This window comes from Oryzias melastigma, linkage group LG1 (genome assembly GCF_002922805.2).
Source record: "Oryzias melastigma strain HK-1 linkage group LG1, ASM292280v2, whole genome shotgun sequence".
Classification (NCBI taxonomy): Eukaryota; Metazoa; Chordata; class Actinopteri; order Beloniformes; family Adrianichthyidae; genus Oryzias; species Oryzias melastigma.
The window spans coordinates 16,838,801-16,850,746 of NC_050512.1; the positions used below are offsets into that span (position 1 = coordinate 16,838,801).

At 37.8% G+C, this 11,946-nt stretch overlaps 1 protein-coding gene across 1 annotated transcript in view; it reads right to left on the reverse strand.

Moving 5' to 3' along the window:
* The window catches only part of LOC112157554 (calcium uniporter protein, mitochondrial), a 15,642-nt gene that overhangs the window by 2,996 nt on the left and 700 nt on the right, over positions 1-11,946 (reverse strand). The window contains exons 2-6 of the mRNA XM_024290358.2: positions 2,216-2,285; positions 1,968-2,135; positions 1,254-1,358; positions 989-1,149; positions 703-906 (exon numbers count right to left, since the gene is read on the reverse strand). Coding sequence (XP_024146126.1) covers positions 703-906; positions 989-1,149; positions 1,254-1,358; positions 1,968-2,135; positions 2,216-2,285 — 708 coding nt within the window. The remainder of the gene's footprint in view (positions 1-702; positions 907-988; positions 1,150-1,253; positions 1,359-1,967; positions 2,136-2,215; positions 2,286-11,946) is intronic.

The following is an 11,946-nucleotide window of genomic DNA, read 5'->3' on the forward strand; positions in this document are numbered from 1 at the left end:
AATGTAGATTTAGATATTTTGAAGATAATGCAAGGAGGAAGATTGGGAGACGGGACAGTGATTATGTTGGTTAAAGGAGGGTGAGGTTGAAGGCCTACAGAAAGAGCAAAGAGGAGGTTTAGGGATGTAGTGAAAGGAGGACATAAGGGTAGTTGATGCAGAGAAAAGGATTTGATGAATTGTCGTAGGAAGCCCTGAAGACAACAGCTGAAAGAAGAATGACTTCTGTTAGAAGTTCTTTTAGTGACTATTGTTTATTTTCTTTCAATAACAGTAGGGAAACAATTTTGTCCAAATGTGTAAAAAGGGTTTGTGTCAAAGTGCAAAAAGTTCAGCATAATCCAACTGGAATTTGCCTCATCAGAGGAACCCAAATGACATCAGCAAAAAAATAAAACAGTAAGCTATTAGTTTTTGGTTTGGCTTTCCAATTATAACTACAGGTGTAGGAAAAAAAATGTATTTGGTGATATATCATGATATTTTGTTTGGCAATACTTGTACCAACTAAAAATGTTGAAAAGATTATATTTAATTAATTATTTATGAGCATTCTTCAGCGTCTTGCGTTCGTTTTCCATCTAAACCCTAAACTAGTTTATCAGATCTGATGCCATTCTCCTTTTTTGTATTTCCAAAAAAAAAAGTAAAGGTCGTCCTTAACATGAAGAAGTCTTTGGGGAAACGAGAAAGTGGTCTTGCCTGTTTGGTCAGAACATAGTAGGCGAAGACTCCCATGCTGGTCCCATACGTGATGAAGTAAGTGACCGGTTCCATGACGTCCCACGAGTACACCCACCAGGTGAGCCAAGCCAGAGCCCCGCCCTGCACGGACAGCAGGGCCATGCCGGTCCACATAACCCTGGAGCTGTGGAACTCAGCTGTTTGGGACAGCTGTGCCTTCATCTGAACCAAAAAGGAAGAAAAAAATAAGTGAATAGAAGTTCAAGTGTAAAAAAGAAAAAAAGGCCCACTTCAATGCCCATACCTTCTCCAGAGGTGTCAACTCCTGTTTGAGGTTATCCAGTCTCTCCAGTAACTGCCGCTCCTTCAGGAGGTGGTGTTCGGGCAGGTGAAGAGCCGTGTGCAGCAGGTGCACGATGTGTTTCATGTCTTCCATGTCCCTGGCATGCTCGCTGGTTGCAAACGCTAAAGAAGAAGGAAAGCAAAAGGGATGAGATGATGAGATAAAAGCCTCCGGTCAAGAAAGAGAATTGGAACAAATGAATCTGGAGGTAGAGGAGCAGCTGGACCTTTTTCAGGAGGGCAGACGTTGTAGCAAACATCATTAATGACGAGGAGAAAGTCCTTTCCCAGGAGGGCTTCTATTAGTGTGGAGTTAGCAACACGCTCCCCATCTGCAAGGGTAATAGAACATTTATTCACTTCATAGAACAAAATTTTAAAATGTAGTTAATTTTTTGTTGTTTGGGGGATTTTTGTACCTGTCCTCTGCTTTCTCCCATGATAAAAGTAGTCTAATCATTTGGTTTTGGGAGGTCATATATTGCAGCTCAAATTCCAGATCTAATTTCTCACGATTTATTTTTTCTCTTATTTTTTTTTATTCTGCAGTACTCAACCCTAAAGCTTAAACTTAAAAAGGCTTTGTTCTTGTCTAAAACCAGTCAACTTTCTCCTCAGATCTCCAGATCAAACACTTTCTAAAGATCTGACGCATCAGTCAACAAAAGCTCTGCACAACATGCAGCAACGCTGCGTAAAACACAAGAAGTCTGAGAAATTCTGACAAAAATCCTGACTTAAGACAGAAATTAAAAGGACAAATTTGCAGTTTTTATCATTTATTGAAATTAAACGGTTCCTAACACCCTTTTGAGGGGTTAAACCTTTTACTTGAGAGAAGCAGGGAGTCATCTCTCTCTTACAGATACAGCAAACCAGACAAACCAGCGCAGGCTTGGCAATCATTTCCAGCCTGCGCTGCAGGATTTTTGGAGCCACACCTTTAGAGAGAACAGCCGCCGTCACCCCAGAGTCCTCCCGCTGCAGATCAGTAATCAGATCTCCCACATTCATCAGCATGGGTCTGAGGAAGAACAGACACTTCTCATTTCTGGATGGCAGTGGCACCTCCAGCACCAGACGGCCACGTTTATACTCCAAAGACAAGTCTGCAAAAAATAAATATTTGTGTTTACACTAAAATGAGAACTTCTGTAAAATACATTTCTGAGTAATAACATAATTTTACCACTGGAGGGAGCTAGTGTACTGAAGAGAAGAGCTCTGCTACTTCCAAAGGGAGCATGCTTGTGATGAACCTGAACAGAGAGACAGACTGAATGAATGGGAGAAAAGAGAGATAACACAGCTTGCTCTGTATGCAAACATGCCCCTCCTTCGGTAAACTGCCTCATCAGCAGAATCTGGGATTGAATAGATCGTCCTGAAGATGTGGCCACACTCACAGACCGCCAGGCCTCAGTTCAGACTTCTATCTGATCGTGCATTTCAGCCCAGTAGCTTCCATTACAGTCACTTTTTATTTTATCCTGTCCGTGACTTCCTCTTCTCAAGCATGGTAGCATGCTGATGGTAAGGTTTGTTGAATCCTCTTTACTTTATTCATTATCAATAAAAGTAAAAAAAAACCCTAACTGTTGTCTGCTTCCCTGATAATGGATAAAGCATTGATAAGGAAGAGGAACCTTTCCACTTTAGTACGTCTGTGGACGGAGTCCGTCGAGTTTACCTTATTTTCTGGAGTACAGGTGGAGCTTTTTTCCCTTGTTTGGCCAGGGTTGCAACATATACTCAGGAGGGACTTTTTTCTAAACATTATTAGGCTCATATACTCATTATTTCCTCACTAACAAATGGATGGCGGTTGTTTCCCACTAACAACCACTAGAGGGCACTGTAGCTGTTTGTATCAATTTCTGCTATTGACACCAAGACAGAAGAAGAATCACTGTCCATAACAAGCGTGAAGAAGAATCTGATCCTGAACTTCATGGTATACATTTTTATTTTTATGGAGACATTACTATTATTCTTGTTTCTATTTTTTCCTTCCTAGCAAGTCATCAAACTGGGTTACAGAGACACGAAAGTTCAAAGGAAAGCAAACTTAGCATGAGACTTGTACTCCGGAAAGATTAGTTTATGTGTTTTTTTTTTTCTTCATTTTTAAGCCTCGACTCCATTCTGCTCCACTTTTCAATGGATCCACAACCAATGGGGATGCCCTGGAGGTACGGTTTGGTTCTGTTTAATGGGTTCATCTGACAGTGGAAATGCTAGTGGAATCGAGGCCAAAAAATAGGATATATTTAAAGCTAAGTATGGGAGTTTTGCTATGCAACTGCGATGTTAGGCACTTTATCTGACGGTTAGTCGGTTTTTGTTACATACAACATTAGACAAAATATAAAAAATACGGTAAATTGATTGGACAAAAGTCATCAACAAAAAATAAAGGTGGTAGCTTGTCAAACAGAAGTTCTTAGAGCCTGAAATTAATTTTAGGTAAATAAAGAAAATTCTCAGGTCTTCTAGCTTCAGCTTCAGAATTTACACAATTTTTCTAATGTAAATGTGTAGCTTTTTTCTGAAAGTGTCTGAACACGATCTTGTTTTTTTTCTCTTACTTTAATCTTAAAGTTAACAAACCCATTGGATTTACAATCAGACATAATGAAATTAAATCTTGATTTACTTGTCAAATTTGTATCCATCCATTCATCTGGGCCACTAAAGCCACCACAGCTACTGTTGGGTGAAGGCGGGGTACACCATGAACAGGTCGCCACACACTTGCACACAAAAAACTAGAGCTAGAGACTCCAGATAACCTGTGAAAGCACATTTTTTTTAACTGTGGGAGGAAGCCGGAGTGCCTAGAGGAAACCCACGCATAACCAGGAAGAAGATCCACACTCCATACAGAAAGATTCCAGCTGGGATTCAAACAAGGGCCTTCACGCTGTGAGGCGAGAGCACTCAACACTATAACTCAGTGCAGCTCTCAAATGTCATTGCAAAACAAATTTTGTTTCATTATGAAGAAAAAAAACAAGTTTTCCCTAAAGTAGAAATTTTAATACCAATAAAGGAGGATTTTCATTAAGCATTTACAACTATCAAAAATATTGTTTTATTCCTGAACAGAATAAACATTTCAATAAAGCTATTTATATATAAAAACTAGAAGGTGAAATGTCTTACTGTAAATAAATCTCTGCAGCAGTAATGCATGACCATGATGTACATGACCTGACAGAACAGTGCAACTCTGAGACAACTCCTAGATAACAACAGACAGAGAATACGCTGCCAGTATGCTAAACACATAGAGACACTCCTTTATATTCCATCCACACTGCCACAGTCATAGTGATTCTTTTTTTATTATTTTGGGATGCAGCACTGGCTGCAGACATATGCTGTGCAGCAAAGGCTTGGGAACAAATTAACCACCACGGCAAGTTTTTCACATCGATAAAGGGCTTTCATTAGAATGAGGGAAAGGAGGTTTTATGTATGCAGATGAAATAGCAGATGTGACACTTAGCAGCAGCAGTTAAAAGAGTTATCGCCGGAGTGAACAAAATAGGTTTGTAACACTTATTGCAAATGTGTGGAAGGTGACCAATAGAAGTCCACAAATTCTTATGTAATACAAAAAGCTATTTTTTATTTTAAAAATACGGACAAAATCTTGCTCTGTGTTTCTTAGTAGTTACAAAAATAAAAAAACTATCATTTATTTCTTGGACAGTTCATATTTTTTGCTTTCATGTGCGTTGAGCTTTTATTAACAATTTAATAAGCATTTTTGGAATGTTAAAAGCATTTTTTCTGAAGAAAATACAAATGAATTTACAGGAATTATTAAAAGAATTAGCTAAACGACATCAGAATATCTATTTTGTATAATAAATGGGTAAATGTTAGTATTGCTTTCTGTTTGTCATTGTATTAGATGTAATAAGAACATAAATGTTTTAAAATGTTGGCACTGTGTACATAGAATAATGCACAGTAGATACGATGTATTTTTAAGAAGTATTTTTAATTGATCTATTCTATTTTAAAAATCACCAAAAATTAAATAAGAAAAACATTAAAAAGGTTGCAAAATGATCAATCTATAACATTAATATGATTCAAATCAAATTATAGGGAAAAAAAAATGTTAAGGATATTTAAAAAGTTTTAAATCTAAAGGAATCAAGCTACATTTTTTGGGAATCCAAATCCTTTTAGATGTTTAGATATAAAGCCACAACTGCATTTTTAAATAGATTGACTTCAATTTTTAGCCAGGAGTATTCAATTTGGGGGATCATTTGGGGATTCGGTTTGCATAAATGTTAAAGCCCCCGCCTGCACAATATAAGCTGTGCACCCATTACAGAAACAGATGTTGTTCCTAATGGCCAGAATGTGGCAACCGTCCGGAAACAAATGAAGCCTGAGGTTTGATACATCACATCTCTAAAGCTGTTCCAATGGTACTGCTACATGAAACAGAGGATTATAAATGCAAATTTTCTTATTTTCCTACATGTAAAACCACAAGGACATATTATTTGTATCACTTTTAGGTTCTGAAATGTGCATGGATTGCCACTATAAAGCATCAGTTAGTAACAGCTCATATATTTGCTAATTGTTCAAATGATCATAGTGGTGTCCAGTAACCCTGTGACCTAGAAAGGAATCAAGTGGGTTTAGAAGAAGAAAAAGATCACAGTGGTCCAAATGGAACATTAAAGGATAACCAAACCGCAATCAACTTTTTTTGACTGTTGACTTCTATAAATGGGGCTTTAAAAGTGCTGTATGTTGGTCATTGCCAAATTAAAATAAACTTGTTTAATTCATGAAAATATAGTCACAAACCATCTGTGTGCTGCCCCCTATAAGTTGAAACGAGGTAATGTAGTGGAATTTTCTGATTGGTCAACTAGTGAAAGACACAGAAGTTCCACGTCATGCTCTGCAGCTCCAGTATAAAAGCCCCGCCCATATTTGATCCTGTAACGGTCGGTTGTTTTCATGTTAGCTTTAGCATGGCTTGTAGGTGTATTGCCCTTGGTTGTCAAAAATCTACTGGCTTGCACAACTTTCCAGTGGATTTGGAAATTTGGGAACAGAGGTTGAGCGCTATTGGCATTGAATCCAGCGAACTCTGTCCTGGTGATGGATTTGGAATGAACATTTCACTCAGAATACTTTGCTTAATATGTTAAGCTATGCTATGATGCTGGTGACATGTTACCACTATCAGACACGGGTCCCTTTCGGTCCTGCAAACCCTCAGCTGCTGTCGGGCATTGTAACAAAATGTAGTTAAGCTAGCTTTATTTACTGGAGCTAGCAACACAATCACTACATATCTTTTAGCAACTACCATAAAATCACAGATATTAAAGTGTATTTAGAAAATTATCGTTAAAAAAGGTCTTGCCATACTGATACGGACCCAGACCAATCACTGCTCATTGACATTGTCTGGTTCCAACATGGCAGTGTTCGTATTGGACTTGAACTGACTTTGTTTCATTGGAACCAGAAGCAAGTCATTTTCTATGGGTGATGTCACACTCACTCAGTCCAGTTCTCATATACAGTTAATAATCTAGAATGAACATTATGTCAAGTAGGAGGAGGATTGTGTATGGCAAGTAAAATGGGTCAATAATCACGTGCTGCTATTTGGCCTCATTCCCACGGACGCCCAATGTTGTTTTTTGCAATATTCAACCTAATACATTGGTGGCTGATTTTTTGGTGTATTCCTAATTGAAACGTATACATTGGACTCATTTCAATTGACTTGTGAAAATTGATCATAAAAATCTAAATTTTAAACCATAAATATATATTTTTTTACTTTACCTGGTAACTAGTAACTTTTCCTCGAGTAATTCAGTTACAATCTTAATACTTTTTGGATCAAGTAGTGAGTAACTAAACTATACTTTATTAAAATAGCATTCCCAACAATCCTGGTTTGTTTTGTGCCATTGGATGGACATTTGAGGAGAGCACCCTGATAAAAGTGCGTCAGTTTGTGATTATTCATCGAATTTTAGCTGCTTTTTACCCCAAAACAGTTGTTGGTAGTATAGGACTTTTTTCCCTACATCTGGGAAAGCTGAGTCAGTTAGGAATTTACTTGAAGCAGAGCACAAAAAAAAAACAATATAAAAATTTTAAACCAATAGAATTTCCCCTCAATGCAGATGAGTGGATGTTGCAGCCATATGTAAAAGTTGTTTGGAAACTGTTTCTGAATCACTAAAGCACTCCTACTGCCTCAAAGTTTGAGTTTCCCTGGAATGACTCTTTTGCATACACACCCATGACTGTTCCGCCAGACCAGATCGTTCTGTTTGAACACGCCCAAACATGACAAACACACAAATAACAGGCGAACACGCTGCTGCATCCAAACTCACACATCCTCTAAACATTTCTGCAGTCAGCTCCAAGCAGTAGGGATCCATTCAGCACATCTGCCACCTATTATTAAACCATTACTTTCAGCTGTTGTTTCACGCTGAAATTTAGAGGAAATGGTGCGACTATCCCGTGAGCGAAACATTCTTTATTAATATCGAGCTGATGGGAACAGAACAGAGAAGGGAATGCTTCCCAGTTTTCAGGGACAAACTGCGTTCTCCCTCCAAAGCTTCCTGCTTGAGTGATGATTACGATGACAAGCAGCCCTTATTTTCACTGCAGTCTTTCAGCGGGTCAGTCCATTATGAATCCTGTCACAAGTGAGCAATGGTCTGTTGCCTCACGACCTCCTAAAGGGAGTCTCCTCCCACTCACGCCAGAGCCTTCAACTGTGTGGGAAGGAGGCACCCATTTGTGGCTGAGTCTCATTCACATCACCTGAAGTGATTAGACAAAAACAAAAAATGCATCGAGAATCCTTCACAGTCCATGCCAGAGACTGCAGTGAATAACCACTGCTGCAAAAAGAAAAGAAATTGCTTCCTGTCGTCGGTGTGATTGAGAACAGTGGGCACCATACCATGAAATGATTTGCACTGAGCCATACATCTTCCTTTAGCCAGTTAATGGCTCACTGCAGTTAGGAACGTAAGGAGAAATGAAAAATCAGGTAGGGTGCAAAATGGGGAAAGAAAACGGGCGTGTAACAGCAGCCTTAAGGTAAATCAGCAAAGAAAAATGCCCTATGTAAGTCAAAAAGCTCAAAAGACTTTCAGAAAATGTATAGTTTCATTGGTGTACAATATGCAGGAAGAGCTTTTAGTTGGAGTCAAACTCCAACAACCTTTTGGTCCATTGTAAAAACGTTCACAGTGGTCTTTTTTTTGTCAAAATGGATAAAGAACAGTGTAGTTTCCAAGCATATAGTTTCAGCAAAGCGGCAGATGTTCATTAGAAATTTGCCTCTGAGCTGTGGACAAAACTGTTGGCAGGGAGTCAGCCTGCACTCATTTCCCATCATGCCTTTGTTTACCCTGTCTCCAGCTACTTTACAGTCCCTCACCAGCCCAACAAAAATGGTGAGCTATATTGGAGCTACCCAGCCATACAGTTCTGAACAAGATGCCAGCTCAGACGAGGAATAAACATTTGTGGAAGAATCTAGTTAGGGCTGCCACGATTAGTCGACTAATCGACGACTAATCGACTATTAAATTAGTCGACGACTAATTTAATAATCGATTAGTCGTTACTTTGTATTATATGGAGTCAGAGTGTAGTAAAGTTAAAAGTTATAATAGCATCCTGCTAGCTTTTTGGACTATTTTGACATTTATTGAGGATTATTAGGCTATTTTTGAGTTTAGCTAATATTTCAGCTACATGCTAGCTATGTTGGCTAATTTAGGATTTTGTTTAGGCTATTTTGGAGTTTAGCCAATATTTCAGCTGCATGCTATCTGTTTTGGCTAATTTAGTTTTTTTCATTTTTTTTCGGCTAGTTTGGAGCTTAGCTTATATTTCAGCTACATGCTAGCTATTTTGGCCAATTTAGGATTTTTTCAGTTTTAAAGCTAATAATGGTTAAGATGTGTGCTTTACATCCAGTTTGTGCATGACCCGATTAGTCGACTAATCGGAAAAAATAATCGGTGATTAGTCGACTATTAAATTAATCGTTTGTGGCAGCCCTAAATCTAGTCGACTACAAGTAGATGCATCAGAAAGGAGAGTAACAGGGGGCCTGTGGATTGGCGTAGAAGCTTCTACATCACACTTAAAAGCATTTTTCCAATGACATTTTGGTGTCTGTTCCTGATTCACAATGATTTGAATAAAAAAATATCAACTCAAACTTAATTTTCCTTAAATACTATATGTTCTCCATCATGAGAAAAATGCCACAAGAACATTTTAAAACATTTCATCAGTCTTTAAGCTGATAAAACAAGGTTTCACAAATGCCATAAGTGTCCTGAAATGTTCTAATTTGTGTCCAAAGTGAAGGACAAACTGCAAATAAAAACCTGCTTGAATGGTATCCTTGCTGCTCTGATGAACATTTTTCCATCCCTAAAACAAAAGAGCTTCACGCCTCAAGTCCTTTGAGTCAATGGAGGGACGGAAACCCTCGAAAAGCAACAAGAAAGCTTAAAAAGATCACATTTTCCTCTTGAGCTCTTATCACATGGTCATGTCATCACTAGAGGCAAAAACTGTTAACCTTAGAAAAAGAGGAACAGAACTGGAGGGTTTTTTATCAGCATTCACAGCAGTACACCACTGTCATCCCACAGTTTGCTGCTAGAACATAATGCCCTCTTAATGGAGTCATTACTAACATAAACTCTTAACTTTTTTATTAAAATATTATGTAAATATTATACCTTTCTAATTAAAACCCTAAATTTAGGTCAAAAGCATATTTTTTTCTTCTTCACAAACGTGTTTACACACACCGACAGGCTGCTGATCTAAAACCAAAGCTGAACTGGTGCCGTTTTAAAAACCAGCCAGGAGATGAAAATCAATGTATTGACTGAAGTATGTCCAACTGCACCGTGATAGATGAATACATTTTTCCTCTGTTTGCTAGCAGAGGCCCTCTTACCTCTATACTGCCAACACATTTTTTAGTCATTTCTTTGGTCGCACACCAAAAAGACTAACAAAAGCTGCGGCTAACAGCAAGCTGGTAGCATGCCAACTGTTGCTTGGGGCAGATCTACAGCTAGGAAAGTGTGCCTTAGTATTTATTTTTACCACTAAAATGTGATGCAATTTTATCTGAAAAGCTGCTTCCTGCTCCTTTCCTTGTTGCTTCCTGTGCTAATTCAGTGGCAGGAATTTGACACTTTGTGCTCGGTCAAATGCAAAAATAATGCAATTCATATGCAATGTGGCTCCAATGTGGATTTCAAATGTAATATAATCAATGCAGATGCCTAGAACATCTAAACAATGTAGATTTTTTGAAAAACTAATTTTATTTTTAGAATGGTTGCTACACCAGCCATTCATTTGTGTCAAGATTTTATTTTACATTTCAAGTATTTTATAAAGCAACAATGTGCAGAATAGTTGAGCTCTGAAAATGTGAAATCGGGTTTCTATATACGATATATTTTTTTTCTATAACTGTAATTCATTAAAATTGATCTAAAAATATAAACTCACTAAATGTTCTTTATTTAGACAAATAATCATGGTTCATCAAATATATAAATCAATTTAGTGTATTTTCTTGATTCAAAAAAATGTTTTTAAAGTAAAGATTTGTCATTTTATTGATGAAAGTCCATCTTTTGCTCAGCTTATATCACTAGATTTGCTGTTAGTGACAATAAATATATGCAATTTGCTTTATATGTCACAGATCAAATTAAAAGAGTCATGGATTCTAGCTTACTATTTCAGGTCACAGTTTCTGCTGAAGTCATAAAATAAAATTTCTGCATGTCTTTATTCATTTAAAGAGTTAAATATTTTTGCATGCAATAAAGCATTGTGATTTACTGATAAAAATTAAAAATAGGGGTCCTAAAAACTGGTTTTTAGTATTGCAATCCTTATTCCAAATCCAGAAGCTTCAGTTGTTTAAATACAGGCTGTGGTGCAGATGCTAGTTTGCAAATACGTTTTGCCTGGTTCCTGATGTTAAAAGGAATACTGCTGTATAGAATATTCAAGCTCGCAAACGCAGCACTGAGTCAGATAATCTCCATCTAGGATGCAGGCTGTGAGCATGAATGCCACAAAAAAGAAGTTTCATTTCCATAGGATTCAATCTAAAAATAGAATCCCCCCTTTTTAGTCATCCTGGGATGTGGAATGAGTCATGACCTTCAATCCCACACACTGCATGTCAGTATATTCACCCAGTAAGCAGAATATAAGAGCACATTTGGCAGAGAGGCACTGCCGTTCCATCTGCATAAATGCACCTTTGACCACTGCAGGTTTGCAGGATGGGCGTTCAGATTCAACAACCCATGACTTAAACTGCACGAGCAGATTCACACTATATCAACCGTTTGGTGAAGCCCTGATGGTTTCCTATCCTGCAGCATTCTCCGGTTGCATTTCAATCCCAGATGCTTTAACTGTGCAGCAATTCCTCTTTGACAAGGGGGTGATGTTGGTGGATGAAGGACAGCAGGTAATGGTAAAGAGAAGTGACACTTTTTCATCACTTAATGGTGGAACTTGAAGTGAAAGTAAATAAACATTTAAAGTAGAGGGCTGAACAGTTTTTTCCTGTGACATGTAAGTACCTGAAGTCCCATTCCGATCATCTATGTCACACATACAAGCTTTTTCCAATGGCATTTTTGCATCTGTTCCTGATTCACAGTGATTTGAATAAATAAATATTAATAAATGTAATTTTATGCTTTATTTGCTTTATATACATCTTACATCATGGAAAAAATGGAACAAAAACAGGATTTTTGTCAGAGTGGGTCTTTAAGATAATGTGAAGTTATGGTTATGCTGTAAGGATGCAAC